The 27,786-nt window shown below is 45.1% G+C and overlaps 1 protein-coding gene across 1 annotated transcript in view; it reads right to left on the bottom strand.

Annotated features, from left to right (window-relative positions):
• LOC121835623 (connectin-like) overlaps window positions 1–20,984 on the bottom strand; it is a 52,556-nt gene extending 31,572 nt beyond the window's left edge. The window contains exon 1 of the mRNA XM_042290055.1: window positions 19,970–20,984. Within this exon, the coding sequence (XP_042145989.1) occupies window positions 19,970–20,984 (1,015 nt within the window). The remainder of the gene's footprint in view (window positions 1–19,969) is intronic.
• Between the last annotated feature and the right edge of the window lie 6,802 nt (window positions 20,985–27,786).

Consider the following 27,786-nt stretch of genomic DNA (forward strand, 5'->3'; position numbering starts at 1 on the left):
GGTGTAAAAACGGCCTGATTAAAACCACAAATTAATTCACGATTTAAACCATATTGATCCTCATTCTCCACCCTGCCAGAAACACGACCCCTTTACCCCCCGGGGCCGAAAAAAACAAACAAAAAAACTATCCCAACGGTGTGCAACTACAGACTCGGTGGGAATATCCAGCGCGGACACGACAGGCTGCTCTCCAGACCGGAGGCGTGAACCCGCTGTTCGAAACAAAGGGAGAGCGAGACATGCCTCGCTTGAAAACCCCGAACGGGGGACGACAGCGGCGACAATGAATAGCGGGCCCCTTTCCTCCGGTCCGCTCCCTGTACACTAAAAGCTCGGAGGCACGCGGTAGCAGCGTCCGCAGCCGCCAGCTGCAGCGCCCACCGTCGCAGGTCGCGTTGATGTTGGCTCATCGCTCCGGAGATAGCTCCAACACGAGGAAGCGTCTGTTCAAACTCGTCGTTGGCATGCGTCTCTCTCTCGCCATTCGCGATCAATGCGTGTGTAACAGTGCGTGACGTCGAGAGCGCGCGAGTTCTCCGATGGCCTGCCCCGCATCCGCCGTAGCGCGCTCATTGTGAACGTGCGTTTACTTGGGAGGCCTCTGGCACGCAACGTGCAGATTGATTTGTCGCGCGCTGTCAATAGTCGACGCGGACCGCCGGAGTCGGCGAGACAAAAGAGTTACTCCGAAACCTTATTCGTGGTACGCGTGTTCGTAATTTTCAGTGCTGCAATTGTGCCAACTCGCAAAGTTTGTATGAACTGCGCCCCCAGGGGCCAAAAGCGTTTCCCTACGGGTACGGGCTCGGTCCCTGCTCAAAGTGACGGCACGAGCACCCTAGCAAAGTTTTGAGCGTAGGATGTATGCAAAAACTCTAATGAGCTTGTACCCACTTCCCATAACTTCTGTCTCAGGATAAGTGCCAGCGAAGCCGATGCTACAAGCCCGATATATATAGTCTAGCACGAAGCTTTCACCCCACGAGAGCGCGTGCGCAACACCTAGGCTCAGAGCGTTCCCTTTTGTGGAATCTTCGCTATTCACTAGATAGGCTCCCAAAGTACCGAAACTCACCGCCGAATTCAGAAACCTCACTCAAACTACACTCAAACTGAAGGGCCCCTCCACTTCCTCGAGGAAGGCGCGAGGGCCGGCGCTGTCCAATCGCGAGGACGGATCCGCCGTCGCGATTGGCCAGCGCCGGCCCTCGCGCCTTCCTCGAGGAAGTGAAGGGGCCTTTCAGTTTGAGTGTAGTTTGAGTAAGGTTTCTGAATTCGGCGGTCACTCTTCCGGCATATTTATTTATTTATTTATTGTACCCTCAGGGCCCGAGGGCATTACAGAGGGGAGTGGGTTACAAAAGGAAAATCACTAAAAACCAAAATGACAACCTAAGTATAGAAACACGAACATAAGAAACTTTAACTTAGAGAATTGGTTAAACAACGCTTAAGCATAATGGAATCTGTTACAAACACAACTGACGATGGAAGGTGGTTCCACGTGATTGTTGTTTCGGATGAATGAATTATAAAAAGTAGTGGTTTTACAAACAGGTAGGCCGATTTTGTGTTGGTGATCGACGCGTGGCGCGACATATGAGGGAAAAGTTAGTAACTTTTGATGCAAGGAAGAATTGTGATGATAAATTTTATGAAACAGACAAAGACGGGATAACTCACGACGTGAAGAAAGGTTAGGTAGGTTTAAAAGCGTTTTCATGGACGTTACTCTTGCACTACGGTGATAGTCAGAATGTAGCGAACAGATCTACTTTGAATAGCTTCGACTGCTGTTGCAAGTAAGTCAGTACCGGGATCCCATGTAGAGGAGGCGTATTCCTATTTGGAGCGGGCAAGGGTTTTGTATAGTAGTGGCTTGAGAGAAACAGGGACAGATGGAAAATTACGTTTGAGGAAGCCAAGCATGCGGTTAGCATTGTTAGTTATGTAGCGAATATGAGGCTCCTAAGACAAGTTCGATGAAATATGGATCCCCAAGTACTTATACGATGGTACACCTTCCAACAAAACACTGTTCAAATAGTAGAAAGAAAAGTGCGAGTTAAGTCGAGAAACAGTCATTACTTTAGAATTGTTACTGTTGAGCTGCATGTTCCATTTCTTACACCAATTAGAAACCCAATCAAGGTCAGACTGAAGGATAGCAACATCAGAGGTGTTAGTTAATTCACGGTAAAGAACGCAATCATCTGCAAATAAGCTAATAGAGGACGAAACGCAGGAAGGTAAGTCGTTGATAAAGATAAAAAAAGAGCAGGGGACCTAACACTGTGCCTCGAGAAACGCCAGATGTCACGGGAGCTGGACTTGAAGAAGTATTATTCACAGACACAAATTGAGATCGGTTATTAAGGAAAGCACAAATCCGTGAAAGTACATCCTGATCAATGTTAAGTTTGCTAAGTTTATGGAGTAGTAGATTATGTGAAACGTTATCAAAAGCTTTAGCGAAATCAAGGAAATTGCAATCCACCTGGGAATCACGATCAAGAATAAGGTGAAGGTCACGAGTGAAGGTGAGTAGCTGAGTTTCACACGAAAATGATCTACGGAAGCCATGTAGTGCAGGAGCAAATAATGAATTGGGTTCTAGGTGTTGAACGAGATGAGAAAAAATAATATGCTCAAGAAATTTACACGGAATGCTTGTTATGGAAATGGGACGGTAATTGAGGGGAGAATTATGATCACCGGTTTTATGCACGGGCACCACTTTACCCACTTTCCAATCGTCAGGTAAACAGCCTAGGGAACGTGACTGCTCAAATAATTTAGACAGTATTATCGAAGAATACTCTTTTGTGCTTAGCAAAAATTTAGAATTAATTCCGTCAACTCCCGCGGAGCAGGATATTTTTAACTGTTCAATTATCTTTAGAATTCCACTTGTTTGAATTAAGATGAGATACATGGGCAGAAAAGCACGTTGTTGAAGTTGAGGTAAAGTTAAAAAAATACAGTTTGAAAATGATTAAACAAAAGTAGAATTTAAAACATTTGCACAGTCATCGGTGGAAACAGGTTCACCTGATAAACTAAACAGAGACAGTGTGGTGTTTTTACTGCCTTGATCGCATTCCAGAACTGTTTGGCGTTGTTGGTTAGTAGTGATGGCAGGGTGATAGAAAAATAAACTGACTTTGCATCCGCGATTGCACCTTTGTAAGCATTGGCAGCCTGGTGATACTCCAGCCATTTAACCTCGGAATTTGTTAACTTTGCCGCACGAAATTCGCGCTTCTTTTTATTGGAAAGTCTTTTTAGGGTGTTATTGAACCAAAGGGAATTCGAAACAATTTGGATGTTACGTAGCCGTATATGTTTATTGGTTAGGAGCTCAACCTGCGTCTTAAACAATGTCAATTTAATTCTAAAGAACGGTCAGAAAAGTGATCTACGTAATCGTTAAGAAAAAAGCCAAGGGCACCGTTAATAGAGTCAAAGTCACCTCTACTATAGTCTCGTATTTTTTTAAGAGTTCGCTGTGCTGTTTTGGCTGTCACATTGAGTGAGAAATGTAGTAGCGAATGGTCGCTGAGAGCCGGCATGAAAGTAAAAGAAGAAATAAGTTAAGGTGAAGCTGACAAAATGAGATGTAATACGTTTGCAGTTGTAGCAGTGATTCGAGTAGCAAAAAACACCAGCTGCGAAAAACTGAAATCATGACATAACTTTATAAAATCTTCCGCATCTGATGAGAAAGGGTTAGAGAAAATATGCGGGCGAGACCATTTTATTTGAGGATAATTTAAATCACCAAGAAGGAGTATAGGAGATGAAGAAAAGCGCACTGTTATTGAGTTCAAAACATCATGAAGATTGGAAAGAAAAGAAGAATTAGCTGATGGCGGACGATAAGACACGGCTAAGATAACTTTTTGGAAATTCAAAAACAAGCAACAACAAACTATTTCTAAATCAGTATTCAAACGCACACAGAAAGAATCAATGTGATCGGGAACTGCCAATAAAACGCCAGCTCCATTTCGTGCACCCTTATGACAACGTTAGACAGTACAACACTTATCACAACTAAGTAATTCACAATTCCGAACATTCGATGACAGCCACGTTTCGGATAAAACTACTAGTTCAGCGCTACAAGAATCAATAACTGAACACAATTCATCACGATGACGTAAAATACTCCTTATATTTCTAAAAAGTGCTGATATATTTTGGCACTCTGGCCAACCCACGTCCATCCTGTAAACGTTTGACAGCGGGGTTTGTTTTTGACCATTCTACTATGAGGGAGCTCATTGAAATTCGCGGTTTCAGGTTGTTTTATCAAAAAAAAAAATCGTACACTGTCGTTTTCTTATGCCTGAAATTGATCGCAGCACCACGGAAACCAACATTGGTTAGTGCTTGCTAACCACAAAACTTACAAAATGTTTTTTTTCTTCAATTTTGTTACAAAAAAAAAATTCTCAAAACTGATTACAGAGGCCACTGAGAAGACGCGGGTTGTCCCGCCTCCACTTGCCGAAATTCAGTGCCACTCGCGGCACCGAGTTTGGGAGGTTGTGGTAGAAAAAGTTCTTTTCGAGATATTGAAAGCGTCCACAATCACAAACTTCATTTTCATGCAACAAAGAAATTCGTCGTAATAATAATTGTTACTACAGTCATGTCTCGTTAATATGGATCCCGTTAATATGGATGCCCCGCTATATGAAAACCATTTTCTGGGATATTGTGTGAAAATGGACGCATTTTTGTCTCGTCAATATGGACAACTCACATTATGGACGATTTTTTGGGAGGAAGGGAGGGGGAGGGGATGGTAGGCATCCTATTAACCAGGCATCACTGTATTCTTTATTTTTATATCTTCACAAAGCTGCATCCCAGACCACACATTACCTGCGGTCTCGGGTTCATGGCCTGTTTTCGTGCTTACATAGATGACAGGGCACTTGGCTGGAAGGCGCGAACGCCTATCGCGCTTTTATCCACCAAATAGGGAGACCTCAAGTGACGTTCACTTGGCTCATACTCTTGCAAAGATCCGCACTTGGGAGCCTTGGCCTTACGCTTTTCGATGCGCGGAGGCAGTATTTTTTGGCTCGCTCGAGGTTCTTTGTGTGGGGATCGATTACACCCGCCGGTCGAGTCGGCGGCACGAGAGAGCCTCGACCGGTACTCGGATTTCACAGACACCGGCTGCTCTTCCGAGTTAAGACGAGCCGGCGCTCGAGCATGTTGGCTCGTCGGAGTTGGCATGCCCAATGCCATTTCGAAGGGGGGAAAGACGAAGCGGTGCGATATGGCTTACGAATTCGCAGCTGCAACTTAGGGAACCAGAACTTCCCCCAAATTTTTTATTTTTTTTTTTTGCCGCACGAGCGATGTCGCAATTGCGAAATCGCAACTAAAATCGCACCACGTGAATCAGGCTTAAAGGGAAGCTGAAGCGGTTCTGTATTTGAGTAGAAACACTTAAATCGTCTCCGTTTGACCTCCAGGGTCAAGAATATCAGGATTGTTTTCCAATTTGGTGCACGCGTGCTGCAGAAAATCCTTTCCAATGTACCGCAGAAGGTCCTCTTCCCCGGAGCGTGAAGTCATAAAGGGATTTTCGGGAATCATCGCTCTGGCGCATCTTCAGTGCACATCAAAGCTATGCACGCGCATTGTTTCTATTTTCAGAAATGTTAGAAAGAGACGTTGCCACGGGTGTCAGTGCGGCGAAATATACCTGGCAAGCTTGCAATTGCACGCGCTGCCCACACGAGCGACACGCTCTTGGCGGCCGAGAGGTCATTTTATGACGTAACGACAGGTCACAGTCTTTTCGTCGTTTCTCGCATATAGTTACATCTTCGGGTAAAACGACCGTGATATTTAAATTCACGGGATAAAAATACTAAACAATTCACCTTTTCGTGTTTTTTTTTTTTTGTTTCTTTTTTTCAATAATTTTCTCAGCTTACCTTTAAGTGTTGCTTCATCTGGCCCAAGACACTCTCCAGTGTGGTTTCTGGAAGTAATGGTCGGCGTAGCCACCTTTCCTGTTTCGCACAATTGCCAACACCAGAAACGTCCCCAGCAAAAAAAAAACATTGCTTCCGTGTAAACGAGAAAAAGCTTACTCGAATCACCACGGACGGCTTGCCTGAAGTAAGATGACCCTTTGCGAGACCGCCGAATAAGGTATCTCGGACGAAAGATTGAAAAACGAGAACGAGAGAAAGAAAGACCACCTGTTCTTCGGCGCTTAAACACCCGCAGAGGAAGTGGCAAATACGCCGAAACCCCGGGGGTCTGGCGCACGTCATTTCGAGCGGAAACATAAACATTCAGCCATAAACAATTGCTTTCTATTATGTATACCTGTAGCAAAAATTGTAAGCTCTTCTCTCTTCTCTATATTTATATATTTTTGGGGGGGAAGGGGGGGGGGGGAATGGGGGGGGAAGGGGGTTTAATATACATGTAACTATTCTGCCGCAGTGAGATCTGAGATACTTTCTGCAGGACTGTGTGGATGGAGGCAGGGCTGCCCGAAGCGTGTTGATTTACGGAGCAGTATTCGTACGGAGAGACGCTGTTCGCTGTCGGAACGCGGTTCACCGGCGCCTTCCCAGAGAACAGAGGGGCCGCCTTTCTGCGCTGCGTCAAGCGAAGCGGCCGAGGCCCGAATTTATGGACCAGACGTGCCGAGGACTGCAGCTTTGAATTCACCTTGTCCCTTTGAACCGGGCTCAGAGGTACGGCCAAGGAGAGAGGTCCAAACCGGAGGGTACCCACCCGGCGGGCCCCTGGGGCAAAACAATTCCAAATGAGCAGGCTGCTCGGTGTCAACTCGGCGTAGCTTCATGCGCTGTAGTAGGGACGTAGCGAAACTGCAGAAGTTGGGGTTCGACTAGGTTTTACATGTTTCAATTTTCTAATTCAAAGTTCTGCTAAAAGTTTGACATAAGTTCAGCTAGGACGCGCGTAAATTAGCTGACGTCGAGGGGTAGGGTGCGTTATTTTCACGAACGCACTAAATAATTAAGTGTTAAAATGTCCACTTCTATATTGTGAAAACGTTGGGAAGAATTCGCTAAAATTCTTGAAACACGATATTCGGTAAATAATATTCCCCCACAATTAGAAATGTTTCGTTGAAGTCGGGCAACACTTTCTAACAAATTGAACATCTCCAATGTTTCTTGGACGTTTTGAAGGTTCTACGAAGCGGGCGAACCTCGAAATTCGAACATCAGATGGGACACGCTCACGCAGAAACGCAAGTTTTCCCAAATTTGTTTTTTTTGTTGGGACAAAGGCCGTGTAGAGTAGGTGGCAATTGCATCTTTTGGTTTTGTCGCTGCGTTTGTGTGCGAGGGTCTATCGAATAAGGTGTCAGGAGACTACCCAATCAATCTTTTGCTACAGATGTCACGTACATTTTAGTAAAGCCAAAACATTCAACTGATCGAGACTCAAACCGAAACCTCTGCACGGAGGCTCGGAGGTGAGAGTTGCCGGAAGTCACGTGGCTATCGCTCCGTCCCAGATTCTCTCGTTCCTCCGCTTCTCGGGCGTGTTAGGCAGACGACGACGACGACGAAGTTCCGTGCACCGTTTGACGTACGATAGTTTCGCACTTATATCCTTTATGCTCCATGTTCTACGCTTGATGATCGATTGGCCGGTACCACGAGCGACAGTTCTGAAGTAGCTGCCGCACGTCCATCGCAACGTTAGTCTGTCGTGCGCCGCCATCGCGTCGTCCAGCCCGCGGTACGTCGCCATATTGGGAATGACGTAGTCTTGTACTTCCTGTGATCTGTGCAACAATTTTTTTTTCGATCAACGTCTTCACAGTTTTGTGGAAGTCACAAAAACTGGGGTTCATAATCTTTTATATTTTTATATTGAATGCGTGCTTAGATGACCCACGGCTTTGAATATATTTGGCACGCATTAGTTTGAACGGCACGCGACCATAGAAAAAAGAGTGAGCGCGCCTGGAACGGGACAATTATCGGCAGGCGCCTTTGTAACGGCAAGAATACGAAATTCGAGCTGCAAATTGCATTCTGGGTAGTTGGGCCCTCTCATAGGTCATATTCAGACAAAAACATCGGCATGCATAAGTACCCTGTCAGTGTCCCTTTAAAGTTTAGGCAAGTTTGGCGGGCGAGGGTAAGGCCACTCGCTAGTATATCTCTATAGGTAAGTCCCAGATTCGTATTTAATTAATTATTTTTTTCAGGTAAAATCAGGACGTAAAAAAAGCTGCGTTTTTCTCTTTAAAATAATAAACTATCATTAGCAATAGCCCAACTTCAGCTGAGTACGTAGCCCTAGAACTTGAAATAAAATACCGAAGCTAAAGAAATAGTTATCATTGGCAATAGCTCAACTTTACCTGAGTGTAGCCTTTGTAGTTGTAAGAAAATACCAAAGCTCCAAAACTTAAGGTTCGGGAATGAACACTGATCTGCTAAAACCTTATTCTGTCTAAGATAATACAACGTTATACAACAGAACCAGCCGCAGTGGCCCTTTTTGGATGCGGTCTCTCTTAGATGCCTCCACCGCTACCGACTCCATGCCGTCGTCTCCCTCTGTGTTCAGATCTGCTAATTACCGGCGACAACTATAAGTTCATGTGAAAAACGCCGATATGTCTGAGGGGTTCATGAAAACGTTGCACTCAAGTAGCGAGGTAATTTAATTGGACGGGGATCTGTTGAAATAGGATGGGGGGGGGGGGGGGGGAGGGGGGGAGGTCAATAAGAACAACACTCGCATTTCTGACTTTACCAGCGGGGAACTTCGGTTTCGCCATAAGCTCAGCCCAAATATTAATTCGTCGTTGTAGGCGATCGTGCGCTCTTCAAGATGTCCTTGACCTTCGTCCGGCTTCTTTTCCCAGCCGTGCTCCCCACTCTGTCCAAACAAGCTTCCTAGAATAAACGTCTCAAGCGAACCTCCAACATCCTCCTCCAAACTTTGAGCCCCAGCCCTCGCCCCGCTGTCGCCATCGCCTAAACGACGCGAGCACTGTATCTTTCTCTCCAACTCGGGGTTACTAGAGGAAGAAAGAGAGCGAGAGAGAGATAGGGACCATCGAATAAACGCTCCCATCTTGAGCAACCCGTGGCTTTCGAGTCTGATATTGAACGGTGCCCCAGCTGCTACTGTATAGTGACTCGCAAATACTGCCCGAATAGGGGGGGGGGGGGTGTTGTAGACAAGGGCGATAGTGTGTAAACGTTCTCCGAAAAAAAAAAAGAACATATTTAACAATATTGTACGCCCTTTGAGCGGTCAAGAAGAGTAAAATTAAAGCATGTTCTCATAACTTAAATAATTAGACGTGCAGCCTGGCACAATTACAAAGAGAGGTTTAGATATGGTGTTTCCTGATCAGCTCGTCTGCATAGTTTCGCTTCCTGGGAAACATGTTACTCGCTGCTGTTCACGAGAGGTAACAAAATCCTTGCTTCGCCACATAAAAAAAGAAAAACGAGTAAGGAGTAACACGTTACTATTAATTATTCACGTGTAACGCGTAATTGACAACGAGGCACGTACCCCTTGTACATCGGAGCCTCTAAGAATTAACGAAACGAGGCCTGGGACTTGCCTGTGTCGACCGGAAAGAATAAATAAAGCGCGCCCGTACTTGAGGGAAGAAGAAGAAGAGGTTCGTTTAGAAAGACAGAGGTCGCTCCATGCAGTTTGCATTAACCGGTTTCTCTGTGCTGGGGAAGGGGAATATAGGATGCCAAAGAAGGGCAAGAAGATGAACGTAATAAAAACACGGCGTTGATAGCAGCGGCAGCCGAAAGGGACCTGGTGTTCCTTTTGGCTGTCGGGTCACAATCGACCACAATTTTCAGTCGGGTCACAATTGTCCGAGACTGGGTAGAATCGGAAAACGAGGCGGAGCTTCAAGTTCCTCGAGCACTTCCAGGAACTTCAGAAACGTCAGGGATTCGATTACAACAAGCACGTCCGTCGGAGCAAGAAAAAAAAGAAAATGGTTCTCATATCGAAGAAAGCTCCACAGGATTTGCTGGAAAGAATAGTCAGGAAATGTCCCTTGCTGCGTTTCATTCCTCCGAAGAATAAAATTTTGCTTCCCGGGTGGGAATTGAAAGAGAGTCCTCTAAAAACGTTTCCTTTTTCGAAGTGCATAAACCCGATTGCGCACACTCGTACGTTACTGCGTCTGATCGGTGATCCGTCTTCTGAGCTTGCGCAGTACCGCTCTACTGCAGAGACACGGCGCATGTGCCCGCAGCCCGGTGTCTGGGCATTTCTTGCCCGAGTGACAAGCGCTGGCAAAGTGTTTGGTTCGCCAGCCGCGTCGACCTATACTCTTGTCGAGTTGCAACCTTTTCCCCTCTTCCGATGGGTCGGAGACCCGCTATCTCTACTGCGCGCGCATCAACTTCACGGTGGAATTGATTGACTGCACCTCCGCGCACTTGTAGCACCAATGGTGGGTCTCTCTATGTAATCAGCCCAAACAGTACGAAGGGAGCAACCCGTGCCAGGGTCCAATAGTCATACGGTCAAGCAGCGACAGGGATAGACATCCTCGTTTACTGGGACTGCATAACGATTGGGGAGCGATAGCACTCGACCTCGTGATTGGTTGATCTTATCGAGGGACGACCGATGAAAGAGTCGATCGTGGCGCGGCATACATCTTTTCTCATTGTTGAATACCCAAAAGCGGCAGTCTGTGACCAGCACTTGTCACCTCATTGCCATTGGGCAGAGAATCAGATGGTTGCGTCTCGCCATGTACAACGCAAAATCAGTCATGAACCGACGATCGTCGTCGTAATTAACCCAGGCTCATCTTCACTGGCGACAGCAGTGACAGGCAGCGGTAAAGTTACTCCCGGGGTAGCTTCTTTAGTGGCAAACACATTAAGGTTCCCTGACCTGGCGGTGTTGCCGGGCTCATTAGACCCAACTTCTTTTTGCTTACTGCACATAGAAGAAAATGTAAATTTGAAGACAGTGATTAGGTCGAAAGGTAATTGGTTTACGGGTGTTTTAAAATAACTGCGCTTTTGTCCACACCGGGTGTGGACAGTGCGCGTGCTCAGAAACCAGACACGCGGCATCTGACCCGTCTGCGCGTGCGCTGCGGCGTCAGCAGCGCCACCGCTTGAAGCGTGACGTCAGAGACGTGCCTTTGGTCGTACAGTGAGGTGAAATAATTACGCATGGCTCAACAAAGGACTTCCCATCAAGATAATGAGTTTGCACTAACGTCACGTTAGACCTCGGCAAACGAGACAAGCATCGCTTATAATCTATAACAAAAGCCATAAATCTAGAAAGCTATTCCAAAATAAAAGTATCGCAATTAAATTGGCAAAGCAAAGGCAAGAAAAAAAAAAAAGGTAAGAACAAAACGAAGCTAAAATTCGATTCGATTTCCGTCTGTTCGCTTCGTGTCAAGAAACGCTTACATTCGCGTGTTTGCGATTCAATTCGTCGATACAAAAAAGAAGACGGAATGAAAAAACACTAGAAGGCTTATTTCGAAATCGACGTTGGCGTAAAATCGAAGTCAGTCGTAGCTCGCTCGGGGCATTCCGCCACTGCCGTGACAATAGAACCCGAGGAGCTAGGAGGCTCGCGTGCAACCCTAAAGAGGCTGAAACGGGAGAAGAACTTAACTCGGCTCTGCACGCGTATTTTAACCCCCCAACTTCTGCTTTCCCCATTCCCTATCTCAGTGGGACACACCCACTCTCCTCTATTCCTCTTTTTTTTTAAACTCGGTTTGTAGTGTCTGTTTTTGTTCTTATTTATTTTCCGACCCTTCCTTCGCTGGGGAGGTTTCCCTCCCCAACTCGCCAAACGGCTGCTGCTGGAAGACATGTCTCCCGATTTCAACTTTAGAGGGACCTGGGCGCGAAAACAGCATTCAGCAATGTGCCCGTACGACAAATAGGAAAGGGGATAGCGCCATTTCCCAAAACACAGAAACGTCCAGTTCATTTCCTTCTATTTTTTTTCGGCCGTTTTCTTCTCAATTTGATTTTTTAATCGGTCTAAAAATCTCTCTCTCGTTCCACTATTTTCTTTGTTTCTTTTTTTTTTTCTTATTTTTAGTAGAGACCGCGACATTTGGAGTCCCAAATCGAAAAAAAAAAAAACTAAAGGGAATCTTAGCAAATCGCTTTCTACGTCATGCATTGAGAGAAATGTAGTTGTTTCGTTGTCTGTTCATTCGTGCCCTTTTATCTCCCTATTTTGTTTTGAAAAGTAGCTGCTTTGAAGAGCCGAAAAGAGCAAGTTCCTCCCATTACCTGAACACGACCATTCCGATGTGCAGTGCAGTTCCGACTTGGGAACATTTCAGTGGCGTTGCCGAACGAAACAATCTGTTAGCGAGCGATTGGTTCCGTCCAAGAGAGTAGGATATACGTTTTATTTAGTTTTCTAATGATCCGCATTGTGCCATCAATAGAAAGGTAGCCAGAGCCTTTTCAGAAAAGAAGTGTGAGCAAGAATAAGCTTGCAAGTGGGTTTAACGCAATGGGAGTTTCGCAGGTTAGGAAAATAAATTAATGCACGTATCTGTCCCAGCGTCCTAACATAATTACGAAAAAAAAAACCGGACCCACCAAAAGCATTTCGACGAGTGTGTTTACGTGCTTTCTCTTGAGAACGAACGCAGAACATAAAAAGGGAACGATGACAGACATGTACGGGTTTCCAGTTTTGACATAGCGAGCTTTAAGCGTACGCAAAAGCATAGCGCACGCAGAGAAATAGCGTTGTCTCGTGGCGACGACGCTTGATCTTCGCGTACGCAAAGCTTCTAAGTACGCTATTCTAAAACTCACTGTTTATATCACACCGGACAAAGCTCCAGCAAATGCAGCTTCCGCATTCGAACTTCCTATTAGTCTTTCGGACGTTATAAGCTTTCTTAGAAAACCGAGCCGGAAATTTATCAAACACTAGAGTTGTTGGTGATACCTTAGTACTTGTTTTCTGCTCCTGTTGCCCTTCCATAACGACATACAAACTCGTATGTTGACTACTAATGGGATAGATAAAAAAAAAACTCTGCTTGATTAAACTAAATATAGTGATTAGAAAAATACAAATGTAACGTATATGTAACGATACGTTCCATTTTTTAAACTGTAACGGGAACGAGTTCCTTTTTCACAGATGTAACTTGTAACGGGAACGCGTTCCAAAAATCAGAAGGAACGAGGAACGAGCTTTCGTTCCCTTCCTTGAGGAACGTGTACAACACTGCTTACACGCCCACAACCTGTGCACCTAAGACGACACAACTCAGGCGCTATCTTTTACCACGGGACACACCGTCTATGTAATAGATTTGTCAGGTTAGTCACTTGATGAGTTCGCAGATTTTTTGTTTTATAAATTAAGTTGTGACGTCATCATGGATTATTTTCGCATATTTTAAAAGTCCTATAGATCTGCGCATAACTAATTTCGTTCCATCTAAAATTGAAGTGATTAAGCGGAAGCACTCAGAATTGAACACGGACATCCTCGAGCTATTCAAAGTCGAAGCGACTGGTTCAAATAAAAAAAAAAAAAATGTTAGTGTAAAGTTTATAACTTTATATAAACGCACGCAGTTTGTTGTTATTTCTTTGATAAAGAGGGATTCCCGAGGTCGTCTCCCCGGCAAAGTGTCGGTCCACAAAAATCGTGTATTGCATTAACAATAAAAAAAATGATTACGGAGGAATTAGAGGGAAATATTTGTTAACTGTTTGATTGAACACTTTATATTTAATGGTGCTCTAGATAATGAACAGATGTAAACAGCACCGTTGATCCAACTCTCCCGGTTTGTACTGGTTTAGTTTTAATAGAAAAAGGCATCTGTCATTTGCTTATTATTATTGATTTTAGAAGTTTAACTGAGCCTGATTTACTCTTTAACTCTTTCTTGATGCGTTATCTAGAATGGGGGAGGGGGTGCGGATAAATATTTGTTAATAGTCATTAACAAATCTTTAGTCTTGTGCGAATAGTGGATTTTGAGTTCGAAGCGAATAGTTGTTTTGACCGAATATTTTCGATTCGAATCTCGAATAGTTTTTCCACGCGTATCACTAACATAGCACAATGCTTAGACGAAAACCCAGCTAAACTTGTGAAGGTTGTTCCACTTGTTCATTTATAAGCCAAGTTTAATGTATCTATATTTATGAACTGTGACCTCAGACGGTCTGGTGTCCTCGAATGGCAAGTAAACGACGGATTTGACATAAAATAAATCCTGTAGAGGAGGCCAACTATACCTAATGGTGTTAATTTACAAATCTTGCTATATAAAATATTCTTTCTTTAATCTCGAGTTAAAAGGAATGAATCGTGCATGATGAACGCAGGTTTTAAGGGCATCTCTGCCTAACATAGTATACTCTTGCATAACAGTTTAATTTTAAACCTTTTACTGCAATGTAGATATACACATTCACAAAGCTTTAATTTATTTTCACATGCAGTCGGCACCGGTGCACCATCCCGCTTTGAATGTATGCTTTACTTCCAAGCACGCAATTACGATATTCATACTTTTCCAAGTGCTTATCTCGGCGTGTTACCCCGTTTAGTGCGCTTCTTACCAAGCACCGGTTGGCTGCGGAGAAGCAACAACCACGGAGCTCGCTTCCGCGGGTATTGCTTCTCCGCAGCGCACCAGTGCTTGGCAAGAAGCGGACTCAACGGGGCCAACTCGCCGCAGTCAACACTTGGGAAAACGCGAATAGTGCAGTTCTTCTCGAAGCGAATATCGAATAGTGCATTATTCGGAACTACTATTCGAAATTTCGAATATTTGCACAACCCTACAAATCTTTAAAGTAAACTGTTCTTCTCAATGAATATCGAAATAAATCTTGATAATCCCTAGAGTTATCACTGCAGTGAGGTGCTGTTCCGAAATGCAGGAAAAATAGGTAATACCTATTCTTAAAGGGGGGATCGGTGGCCGAGTGGTCTAGCGCACACCAGCTCGGAGCACGTGGAGCGAAAGCTCGCGATGCAGAACCCAGGGATCCTGGGTTCGAGCCCCACCCCTGCCCGTTTCGATCTGGATGAGCATCGTACCGGCGTGCGGTCGTGTATCACTACTGCGTGGTGCACGTTAAAGACCCCAGGCTAGCGGCTGTACCGCACTGGCTAAATTTCTCATCTACAGCTGGGAGACTCGTCGCCCCTGTGAGGCAGACCAAGTTCTAGGCTGTATAAACACATACACAACCCAATTTTTTTTTTACCTATTCTTAAATAAGACGACAAGCACATGTGGATATTAGGCCCATATTGATAACCAGTGTTTGTTTAAAGTTATTAGAAAATAAAAAAAATTGAGATTTATTTTCTGTTATGCAGTAAAATTAACTGTCTTGACATTCATATTAAAAATCGCACAAAAAGACTATTTTTTGCTCTGTTTTTAATGTGAATGTCAATTACCAACTTGTTCAGCAGACCAAGCTTTTAATTGTCTTCGCCGCTTGTATGCATAGACTTGAAATATAATTCTCTAAATTCAGTATTTGTTCATTATTGAAAGATTACCCCGGACAGCCCAAAGGCGCAACGAAGGTGTTACAGCTTTAGGAAAAAGAATTTTCGTTTGAAGAGAACATTGAAACTAAGGCATGCTTTGGGTAAGTTAATAACTAGCGGGAGTCAGATGATTATTTTCCCCATAGATCTATACAAAGCCCGTGACACAAAGTTCCTGACAATAAACTTCTTCGCAAACGAAATGCCATCTTTAACACGAATAAATTATTAAAATTGTCTTTCGCATTTACAAGAGGGAGAACCGAATGTATCAAAAGCCATAAATCTTACTATCTGCCTGTTGAGGGGGCCCTAGGTCTTTTTCATTAGGCACTTGACTTTTTTACTTTTCATTACCGATATTACAAATATAGAAATCAAATATTGTATTTATAGACTATTATGTTTTGTAGAATGCAGGTAAATCCTATCAGAAACAAAATTATGTTAAAAAATATAAGGAAAAAAGAAAGCCCACCTGGTGTCGGAAATGGCAAATGGTTTAAATAACTCAAAACGGTGAAATGTGCTATTACGCAAAACGCGTGCGACGACATTCTCATATAGCATTGATGTGTAAATGCTTCGAAAACTTTGAGTAGACATGCACGGAGATAAATATTAGTATTAAATTTATGAGATAACGACATTTGTGTTTTGAAATGCCTCTTCCGGTGTACCCTTCTTCAAACTAAAACTATCGCTCTTTGTGAAACTTTATGAGAGCAAATATTAAATTATAAACATGGTGGCTGTGATTTCTTAAATTAAGAAGCTAGAAAATATGTACACAGGTTGTGGTTTATGTACAACAAATATTATACGTTAAGCTCTCCTTGGGCATCATTACGACCACCAAATGTGCTCGCGCCGAGAAAAAAAGTGTACCTATAAATTAATCGAAGGTTTTACTTTCTTATGTAGAGATAAAACTCCACACATCGAACACATCATGTTTTCAGGTCAACTAAACAGAAGACCTCGACACGGATGTTTGTTTAATAAAGATCCAAGTTAGACTGGGCACATTCAAATATTTCGTTTAATTTTTATATTCATTCTTGATATTTAAAAGAAGAAACAACGTTCCTGCATATTAACAAAGTTTCAGACGTATTGTTCTTTAGCATTCATATTGGGTGTTCACATTGCTTAATATCTTGTATTTATCTTGCCCGCTTTTATATACACGTTCCCAGTACGTGCCTATTTACTGGGAAACAGCCTCATCACTCATCTGCACAAAATCATATTTTGTAGATAAGCCCGTTTATCGACGGAAAGTGTAGAGCCACGCCCACGTATAGCCGACTTTCAGAAAACCAAAACACCTGTCCATGTTCTGTTTTAGAGCCAGCGCCACCCTTCTGGCATAACGCGCGAAACATGAACTGGTGTATACCAACATACACCCATAGCTGTTAATCGGAAAAGCTCTATCCTCCGCCTAACCTGAACATGGAGAGATTGCAAAGGCTACCAGCGCGAGAAGAGCGGGAGTGCTCATGCGCTGCATGAGCGCTCGTGCAGCCGAGGCGCGTTCCAATGCATGGAGCTCGCACTTGTAGCCTTTCCGCTTTGTCCATGTTAAGACGAGGTGAGTGTAACACTCCTCTTAATATTTATTTTCCGATTCTTTCTCAGGAAGCCACTATACCGCGGGAGTAGCCGTCGCTTCTCTAATTTCAGCTAGAAAAACAAGGAAAGTTGTCCGGCCCGGCGGTAATCTAAAACGACGTTCGCGTCATCTCTCGCTTCCGTAGATTAGGCGCCATGTGCACACTCGGGAGCATTGTGCTCATTCGAGCCCATCCTTAAGAGCGTCCAAGGTCACTCGCAATGCGATGCACATCCGCCTTCAAAGCTGTTCTCAGCCTCTCTTACGAAACGCCAAATGCCATTTTTTTTAGCTCTCTCGAAGGCGTGCTAATCGCCGGCTGACGGCGACGTTTAAGCCGAGTAGACAGAGCTGATTTGCGTGGCGCCACGTCGAAGTTATATATGGGAATACTTCATACCTATTCCTATCGGAGTGCGCACTACCCCAATGATTCATGCCTGCCCTTCGGAAGACACAGGGAGAGTCAGTATAACGCGTTACTTGTAGCTTGTTCCTTCTTCGGTGATCCAGTAAGTGTCTGCGCTAAATTTTGTTGTGCGGAAAGAAACGAGGAACCCATTTGACGTACGTGTAACCAAATAAAAATATTTTTATTTTTAGTTTACGTGCTGCCATTGCCGCGGCACCTTCCGGAACAGTAATTTTGAGGGGTGTGCGAATATTCGCCATTTTCGAATTACGAATCCAATACTACCCTATTCGATTCTTTAATCGAATCGAATAATAATTTTAGAAAGTTTCGAATATTTTTTGAATAATTTCCGAATAGTCGCTATGGTGTGGCGCCGCGAAAATCCCTTCACAGGCGTCCCACAACGCGCCGGCACGACTGCCATACATGCCCGCAAGATGGCAATACGTACCCTCTTCTAGACAATGATTGTCGTCGTCGGCAGCAGCAGTTCCTCTATATATGTACGTTGCTGTTGCCTCCATTATAAACCACTGTGTTAAGTTTAACCCGCATGTAATCGGTTTGCCGAGAGACGACACAGGCGACGTCGACCCGCTTCGCTGTCGCTCGGTCAGTCGCGCGATGAGGCAAGCCGCATGAAAATGGCTTGAGCAAGTGACCAAGGCGATGAGGATGTTTTCTACAAATCGAAACACCGAACGACGCGACGAGCGACAGTGAGAAACATCCGTCGCTCGCCGCTGACTCTCGCCGCTGTCGCTCGTCTCGTCGCTCGCTAAATCACTTATATGCGGTTCAGCCTTTAGGGACCGCTTTTGCACGAAACTGCTTGCACGCTTTCGAAAAGCGTGTCGTGGAGACGCTTCAGAACTGGTTGCAACGGTACCGCCGCTCTGTATGAGCGAATTAGAAGTAGTAGGAGCAGGAAGTTGTACCAAGAAAAAGCGGAGTCTGCAAGTTTTTGGGCCGCTCCCACGCAACCAATTAAAGATACCACGACAGCCGCGTGTGTCAAGTCTTTCCCAACACTTTCCATGGTTGTTCCACTTGTTCAGCGTGTCAAGATAACATAGTGTGCCTCCTTAAGCTCTCCCCCCCCCCCCCCCCCCCCCCCGCGAAAATGTATCACGACAAAACTTACGTTCAGCCGCTAGATCTATCAGGACGTAAGCACGCACGGGAACTATACTCCGTTCACACCTAAGCTGAGACTTCAGTGGAGGCTATGTCCTCCTTAGACTTGTCATGCTCTTCTCCTTCGTCGCGTCATCACGCTTCCGCCCTTACCCACGCGCAGAAAGCCGGGTGAGGGGATAAGAGGGAGGCGGCTGATTGGTCCGGCGGGCACGTACCTTCGACTGCAGTCTCAGCTTGGGGTTGAGCGGAGTATAGTACCTAGATCTCCCTGCGCGACCAGAAGCCGTTCTGCTTGGGGAGTTGAACCAAATTTCCTATCCACCAATAATAGAGAAGGCGCCTTTCCCCCCAAGACGTCATGATCCACGCAGCGCCACCAACCTGGCATCAGCATCGCCGCCAGAGCGTCTCGCAGCGTCTCGCAACGAGCGCACGCTTGCACGCTGCAACACAAAGACGGACCCGCCTGCCGCCTTGCGGTGGCTCTAGTTGAGATTCAGCATGTTTACCGCTCGGGGCAGGTAGAAGATTTCCTAAAAATGACGTCATACGCAGGCCATGTTTTTAGGTGCTAATGGTTCCACGCTCCACACAATTTTTTTATTGATTCGACATTGTTTTACGCCGTGCCTTTTTATTAATAAAGAACAGAAATTGTTTCACGCAGTTTTTATTAGATTATTTTGCTACATCAATTGCTTATTTGCACTTAGCTTACTGGTTTTGTTTTCTACATTTGTATGCTAATGCACTCTGCTGCTACGAAAGTGCACCAAAGACGAGTCAAAATGCCGACGTCTGCTTCTTTTCATTTCTTGCTTTTATTGTTGGGTGGAAATAATTCCATATTAAGCGTTTAATTGATGGCACTCGGCTACTTAAAATTTCTAGATAAGTGAGGCACTCCTCCGTGCTTCTTACTATACTTCCTTTCATCTTACGTCCAGGCGCAGCCGACGCTACAAGCTGATGGGACCAATCAGACAACGTCTAAAGCGACCATCATAGTGATCGTCACGTTTTTGTGCGTGTTAAACAGAAAAGGCCTGGAGTGTTGCGCTTTTAACGCTGCTTGATTGGTCCCATTAACTCGTAGCGCCGACTGGCGCGACGGCGCAGTGTGTTCGAAAGAACGTGGCGAAAATACCATGGGGCAATATCTATGCAGAAGCTTCAAGTACACGGGGACAGAAACAAAACAAAACAAAAACACTGACCAGTGAGGCTCATGTCGAAGGCCTCGGTGTCAATCTTCCTCAAGTCCTGGACAGTCCTCCAGGTAAGCGTGACCAGCTGGTTCTGCGACAGGTCCACGGTCGCAAGGTTGGGAGCTCCCATGAACATTTGCGCCGGCAGGACGCGCAGACGGTTCAACGAGAGGTACACGATGGTTAGGTGCAGTAGACCGTCGAAGGCCAGTGGATCCACCTCGGAGATCTCGTTGTACTTCAGGTCAAGCTCCACCAGGGACGACAAGCCGCCGAAGACCCGGGCTTCCAGCCTCTTCAGCTTGTTTCGAAACATGTCGAGCCTGAGGACCCGCGACAGGCCCTTGAAGCTGTGCTCGGTGAGGGCCTCGATGGAGTTGTCGCTGAGGTCTAGCTCTTTAACCTTGCCCAGGCCCGCGAAGGCGAAGTCCTCTATGACCGTCATCTTGTTCCGCTCCAGGAACAAGTGCGTCAGAGACGGTAGGTGAGACAGGGCTCCTGCGGGCATCTTTTTTAGCTTGTTGTCCGCCAGTTCCAGCTTCTTGAGGCGAGGCAGATGCGAGATGCAGTCCGTCTCCAGTTCCGAGATCTCGTTGGAGTCGAGGGACAGCACGGCCAGTTTTGTCAGGTTGTAGAAGGCGTGAGTCCTCAAGACACCCAACTCCGCCTGGGAGAACTTAAGACGCTCCAAGACTGGAGCATGTGGCAGGACGTTGGAAGGAACAAACTTTAAGTGGTGCTCCTCACTGAGCGAACTGAACACGATCGAGACGATGGACGGCTGCTTCGCGAGGGCCTTGAATACGATGTCCTCTTCGGCGATCTCCTTCACCACGTAGCAGGTCACTTCGGTCGCGTCATCGGTGATATCGTCTGTGTCACAGCGGCAGTATAGCGCTTGATCGATTAGATTGCAGAGATTGGGAACGAGGTTCTCGGCTTCTGAGGCTCGCGCTTGGAATGTTGCCGTAAGGAAGATTAGGAAGAGCGTGAGATACCTAAACCGAAAGAAAAGCGGAGACATTGTGAGTATAAGGTGATTATCGAACGAACTCGATGAGTAAAACTGCGGATACAGTACACTTTAAGGTACCGTTTAATTCATGTATGATTCATTGCATAGATTAGTCCCGGGTGCATTATATTCATGTAGTATTTAAGATATAATTCTGTATACGCTCTCACAAGTCCCAGAGCGTACGCTTCCCTACAATGCTCTCCGAACAAAAATCATCGGTATTCCTTTAATTAGCTTAACCAAACAGAATGGTAAATGGCACAGTATACACCAACGATCAGTCTCCGTGGCAAGACAAGTTTTGCCGCTGAGAACGCATGACGAATGGCTGAACAACTTTCTCGTTGTGTGAATTAAATAATGGAATACCAACAACTGCAGTCGTATTCACCAGGCATGACTACTCAGCGAGAAACGAACGACTAGGACTGGCAGTATTCCTGGGATCAAACTTGATCGCCGCAAGGTGGGATATTGCTCAGGAGTAACAAGCGAAAGTGACTGTAAAATAAAGTCACGCAGGCATGTACTCAGGAAATGCTACTGGGTGAACGAAACATTTATCGCGTAAAACGTAGACATTAATTAGGTAAAAGTAAACGTTACAACTATAGGGCTTTGCTGTATACAGATCTGATTAAAAGGAAAATTGAACATCGAAAGACAACATGAAGAAAGCCGGATTGTAGGCGACGTAATGAAGATGGAAGTACTCTTGAATTGCGGCCTCTCTCCTCGTTCAGTGACCTGTTGGGATCATTTTAGCGGCAGCTCTGTCCTCTAGACAAGGCGATACCCAGAACATTAGCACTCTAAGATATTCCTACGCGTCTACTTACTCGCAAAACGCTCGAAGAGCCAATCTCTGCGATCTACGAAATCAGCTCAACGAATGATGAGGCGGAACATCCGCTTAGAGCTCAAAATGAAGTATACGCTCTGGCGTTACGCAATGCAAGCATGACGCTTTGCGTTGCGTAATGCCACAGCGCGGACTTCATTTTTATTTCTAAACGGATTTCCGCCTCATCCTTCGTTGCGCTGATTTCGTAGATCGCAGAGATTGGCTCTTCGAGTGTTTTGCCGGTAAGTAAACGCGCAGGCATTTCTTAGGGTGTGTTGCTACATTTCCTACTGGAGTTATCCATCGGCGTTCTGAGACAATATTTGCTTGGTTCAAGATGGCGATTGGCGGTGATGGGACTAGGACACGGCGCTGAGCGCTAGCCGCCCACTAAACACAGGCTAAACTAGACCTACTCCTTCACTAAGGTTTGTTAGTCACATTCTAAAGGGGGCCCATTTTGATACTTGCGTTTGCTTAGAAATGAGCTCTTGGGGTCTCTCTCGACAAGACTGAGCGCTTGCGTTATTCATGAGGTGGCCCTGGAACTACATTTGACTAGAGCGAAGGCATCGTGATATTTGGGAGATCAAATGTACGTGCGTACAGGGGTCTAAAACACGCGGCCCGCGACCTTCTGGGATGCGACTGCGAGCCCCGTCCCTGTCTCAAGTGCTACATGCTCCGAAGTCATAGGTTCATATCGTCGATTTATTTCCGCTCGGTAAGAGGCACCGCTCATATAATGTGTTCACACATTTTTCACTTCTTCATTATCTTTTGGACTAAATATTGCATTGTATAAATATTTGCTTCTCACTCAGCGCTTTCTCATAAATTAACCGATACGGCAATACCCCTACTTCGCTACAAGCGCGAGCTCCTTACTCGAGGACGCAGCTCGACTGCACCAACTCTTTCTCACCAGGAGGAACTACCAAAAATCGCCAGGAAAGCAAAAACTGTCGTATGAAGAGACACTTAACATTAAAACTAGCGTGTTGGGAAATATACTTAAACAATCAGAAAGAATAAACACGAATTCGGGACGAAAACAGACGCACACATGCAACAGACGCATACAACAAAGAGTAAGATGCGTCTGTTGTATGTGTGCCTCTGTTTTTGTCCCGAATTTGTTTATTCTTTCCGATTGTTAAAGAGATACTGTTTTCCATTCTCGTTGAGTCTAATTGTGCGACAGGGCAAAAACAGTAAGGTTGGTCTCGCTCTATCAAGAAATACCAGCACATTGTCCTTTTCGATTGATTTTGTCGTCACATCAGGTGTGGGCCCAAAATAAAGCAAGTCAAAGTTAGAGATGTCACTGAAAAAAAGGCAAATTTACTAGAAGCAGAGAGCACGAGTTTCCTTCTTTCGAAACCCAGAAAAGGTTCCTGAAACATGAGGCGAAACTACGAACGTGTTACTAGATAACAGAAAGTATAAAACCGAGAGAGGACGAAACACTGTCTGTTTTATACTTTCCTTTATCTAGTACTTTGTACCAACACGCTCGTTAGGAATATAATACGAACGTGGGCTGCGCGTTCTCTCTTAGGGTCAAACTTCCCACGGAGCAGTGTCCACGGTTCTTATCGTCCACTCGGTCGTGGCCGCGGGTGCGACTGCAATCAAGAGAAAGATATAGTGCATTCTGAACGTCGCCGTGACGACACCGTCACTTGCGTTGCCCTTTCAGTTACAGAGGGTGGCAAATTTCAACTCTAGCGTGCTGAAATGAAATACTTGATTACATCCTTACCTAGAAATTATGATTGGACAATATAGGTTAAGCACATTGCTTCCACTAGGGGAATATTCATGGCTAAGTGGTTGGTCAGAAGAGCTATCAATTATCGCGCCCAGGCTTATTTAAAAATTTCGGTCAATCATGTGTCCTTATTCTTTCCAATTTATGACCACACTCTCTACATAAGCGACTCTGGGCTTAAGGCGCTCGAGACACGGGTGGTAAATACCGAGTACTTACAGTACCTTCCGCTACACTATCGTTATGGTCAACGACGTATTTAGTCGGCGGTGACAAGCTCCTCCTTCGACGCCCTTCCCCCTTTCCACTTAATGGAGCAAACGCCGGAGAGGAGGCTAGTCCCTCCTCGCCTCGTCTCGCCTCCTCTCAACACTCCTCACCGGCGTTCGCTCTGTTAAAGGGGGAAGGGCTAAGAGCTTAGCGGCAGGAGCTTTCCCTGGTTTTCTTAACTTGCAACAGGGTATGGTGACGTCTGGTGCTTACGTCTGCTGGTGTTTTGATCGCATGGCGCGCTAGTACACACCAAGGAGCTTCTGAAAGGAAAGAGTAAGGTTGACCTTCCGATCCGCCCCTAGCAATTTATTCTAAGAAACTTCAAGCTTTTTCGAATCATCTAGTGTCGATGGTCTGCCACTTCCGACACAAAATTCCAGTAAAGCCCTATCAAATATTTTGTTCGAACGTAGCAAGAATGAACACGCACCAAAAAACATTTCCTGCAAAGTTCAAGAACGATTGAAGTGTTATTTATCTTTGTGGCGCCAGTTTCATTCACTATCATATGTTCAAATTATTTTTGTATTATATTTTATCGCAGAAAAGTCTACTGCACGTAAAGAAGAGTTTCACGATTGTGAAAACAATTTAACATAAATGTGCCTTTCAAACTTGCATCCCTCCCCCCACACCTCATTCCATATCTCGAGTAAGTTCGTGTTCTACCCCGTCAGCCTCATTTTATTATTTGCAATGAAAACTGTCTTGCCTTTCTAACTTTTCCCGGGGGCCTTTCTGACGGCAGTGAAACGCCGCTTCCGCGGACGTGAATGTCGAGGAATGCAGTCTCTACTGGCAAGAAGACAGCTTCTTTGAGACGTCATACTGGCTTTGTTCCAAACGCCGTAAAGATTAATCGAACCCCTCTTCGGCGAGCCGGGGCAGTTTTCTAAACCTTCCAAATTTTTCTCCAAGCTGGGCCCCGTACGGACTTCGCTAAATGAATGAGCGACGCCGTAAATCTTGCCGTGATGAAAAGGAGGCGCATCGCGAGATGCGAAGCATGAAGTAAAACTATCCGTTTACGACAGAGACATAAATTAAGCCTCGCGCTATAAAGTACACGCTGTAATTTGGTTATACAAGTCAGACGCACAAGCAACTGCTTTCTCATAAATTACGACCTTTGCTACGAAGAGGAAGATACTTTCGAAGTTCCTCGCATCTATGACAGCTAAAGCGACTGCATGTGTGCCTGAAGCTTTTAAGCTTACATAAGAGGCGTCCAAGGTTATTGGCTCTGCACTAGTGGAGTGCTGTAAATGTTTTCTGCCTGAAAGGTCGATCAGCAAATCCCTCAATCTCTCATCCTTAAATTAAATTATTGATTTCGTATTTCAAAAATATTCCCCCAAGGATTGAGAGGTATCTTTTTTTATCACTCATTAAAATTTACTAATAAGGAGTTAGTAGATTGTTCCAGTACCTCCGAAAACGATACCCAATAATAATACTGTCCCGTAGCCGCGCTTGTGCACGTGATTAATTTAACTTCTCTGTGTCTTTTTTTTTTTTTCGCGGAATTGCGAGGTTTTTTTTGGCCGATGCTGATCGTCTCTACGGCACGTTGCATGGTTTCTACCGGAGTCTGGAGGCCAAAAATGGAGGTGACAGTCGAGAGGCACCGACGAACGTGAACGCTGCAACGGTACACTTGTTCTAGAGCTCCACGTCGGAGGTGTTTTGTGATGTAAATGCCTTGTTTTGAGATCTCTCCTTAAGAGGGGGGGGGGGGGGGGGGGGGGGAGTTAGTTTTGTCCTGTGTATAACTGTTCTTGTGATCCTGGCTTCGAATGTCTTTTGCATTTTTTATGCCACTCTTGCGAAATTTGTTCGATAGTGTTTTGCCTTGCGTGTGCTGTTGATTGTGGGATGTCCATGTCTGCTTTGTAATCCGAACCCTTCCATTGGTGCTAAGAAAAAGATTGGTCGCCTAGATGGCCCCGATTGCTGCTAAACTCACTGATCTCCACCATTGGGGGCTTGATGGCGCATAGCTGCTTTCCCAGCCTGGCGCAAGTGAAGCCACCGGAAGTTCGATGCTTGTCCCGGAAGTCGGGCGTCTGCTGGGCTTCCTAGTGCATTCAGTCAATAATTTGGTTCATGCTTTTTTGTGCCTTTAATTGGGTTTAATGCTCCCATTCTTAATTAAATCCTGAGAATAAGGCATTTGAGCGTGGGACATACGTACACTTGATCAACTAGAACCTCAAAATGTTCACATCGAATGGCTTCTCAGGAGACTTCGCGGGTCCGCATGTGTTGTTAATCCGAAAAAAAAAAAAAAAGAAAGAAAAAAAAAAGGCTTTTTTGGAACGACAAACGAAAATCAAATCGAGCGCCCTGAACGCTGTTTGATCCAGCACTCGGAAGAGTAAAATAGCCTGTCAAGCGCTTACTTCTCGGTCAAGCTGCTTACTTCCGGTGGCTTCATACCTGCGTGCTCAATGCGTCATCCAGCCCCTATAGTGGATATCAGTGGCTAAACTCAATGTAAGCAGCCGCTAAGCTTTTGATCGTCACTCTGCCTCTAAATGCAAACCTGCACGTCTGACACTCCTCCGGCTGTGAAGTCTTCCGCCCGCTAACTCACAAACTTGTGACCCCTTACTGCCGTGGAGGAGTTCGACTCGCCCGCCTCTGTGTGTATGCCTGCTTGTCAAGTTGGGCTGTAGCCGGGCCACCCGCTAGAAGTTTGTGATCGAGGAGGACGGCAGGGGAAGTCACCAGAGTTAGGACTCTTTCCCGAAAATGTTTATTGTCCGATTGTCTAATGTATTGTAAAAGGGCTTTTCTAATCTTCTTCGAATAAACAGATATATTTGTATCAAAGCAATTCAATTAAGTAGAAAGAGAAACCATTCAAGTTTTCTTCACTGCAATACGGTGCATGGAAAAGGCTGCCTGACGAGTATGAGGTATCGTTATCGGAGTTATCAGAGCGATCTACTAAAGCTGCCTAATGTTTTAGTTTATCAAAAAGCGGAGCGTATCATCGAGCACTCGTTTTTCTTTCTTTCTTTGTCAAGAATCTTTGGGATGCAAATTTTAGTACTATAACTCGTGAATATAAAAGAAACACCATAGGGTAGAATTCCCTTGCCTTAGTTTCTATACATGGCATGCCCTTGACGTCATCACTCTGCGCTGACGATCATTCTGGATCATTCCTACTTGTCCTTGTTGAGAAAAACAAATGCATTGCTGCGAAACATGTGCTGTGGCATGACAGCAGATATGATGTCATTGCGAGCCATGTATCGTTGCTTCCATCGAGCGAATTTTCGGAAGGGCGGAGATCAGTCGCATTGTCCTGGTCTAAACGAGCGTCGAAGTGCCGTAGTCGCTCACCGAAATCGGCGTCATGCGGGCAGTCATGTTCGACTTGATTACGGCACGGCAGAGGCCATCCCCTGATACAGGGCAACCTTTGCGCCGCATAGGGTGGAAACCAGAGCGAGCAAAGGGAACATATGGTTGCCAAAGAAATATCTGTCAAGATGGGAAAGATGTTGCTCACAAATCAGTCATTATGAGACTGGTTGCAACAGTGCCCTGTCGCTCTAACTTTGTGTCTTTTTTTTATGCCGACAAAATTTTTTTTTATCTAGAACGAAAAACGAGTAAGCTTATTTTTATAGGTGCTCACGTCGACGATTAAAACCAGTATATTATTATTTACACAGAAGTAAAATTAAATTAAAAAGGCCCAGCGCAAATTACGAGATCAATCTATTGAAGGGGCAACTCCGAAAAAAATAGTTTTGACAAAAATGTCAAAGAAGTTTTATAAAGACAGCAGATACGTAACGGGACCCCAAAGCCGTATTTTGATCATATAGACGCTTCATCAGCGTTCATCGTTGATTTTTAGAAGCAGTTGGTAACTAGCAATGGCATTATGGGTTCACACT

The sequence above is a fragment of the Ixodes scapularis genome, unplaced genomic scaffold (genome assembly GCF_016920785.2).
Source record: "Ixodes scapularis isolate PalLabHiFi unplaced genomic scaffold, ASM1692078v2 PGA_scaffold15__6_contigs__length_5221840, whole genome shotgun sequence".
In the NCBI taxonomy this organism is placed as follows: domain Eukaryota; kingdom Metazoa; phylum Arthropoda; class Arachnida; order Ixodida; family Ixodidae; genus Ixodes; species Ixodes scapularis.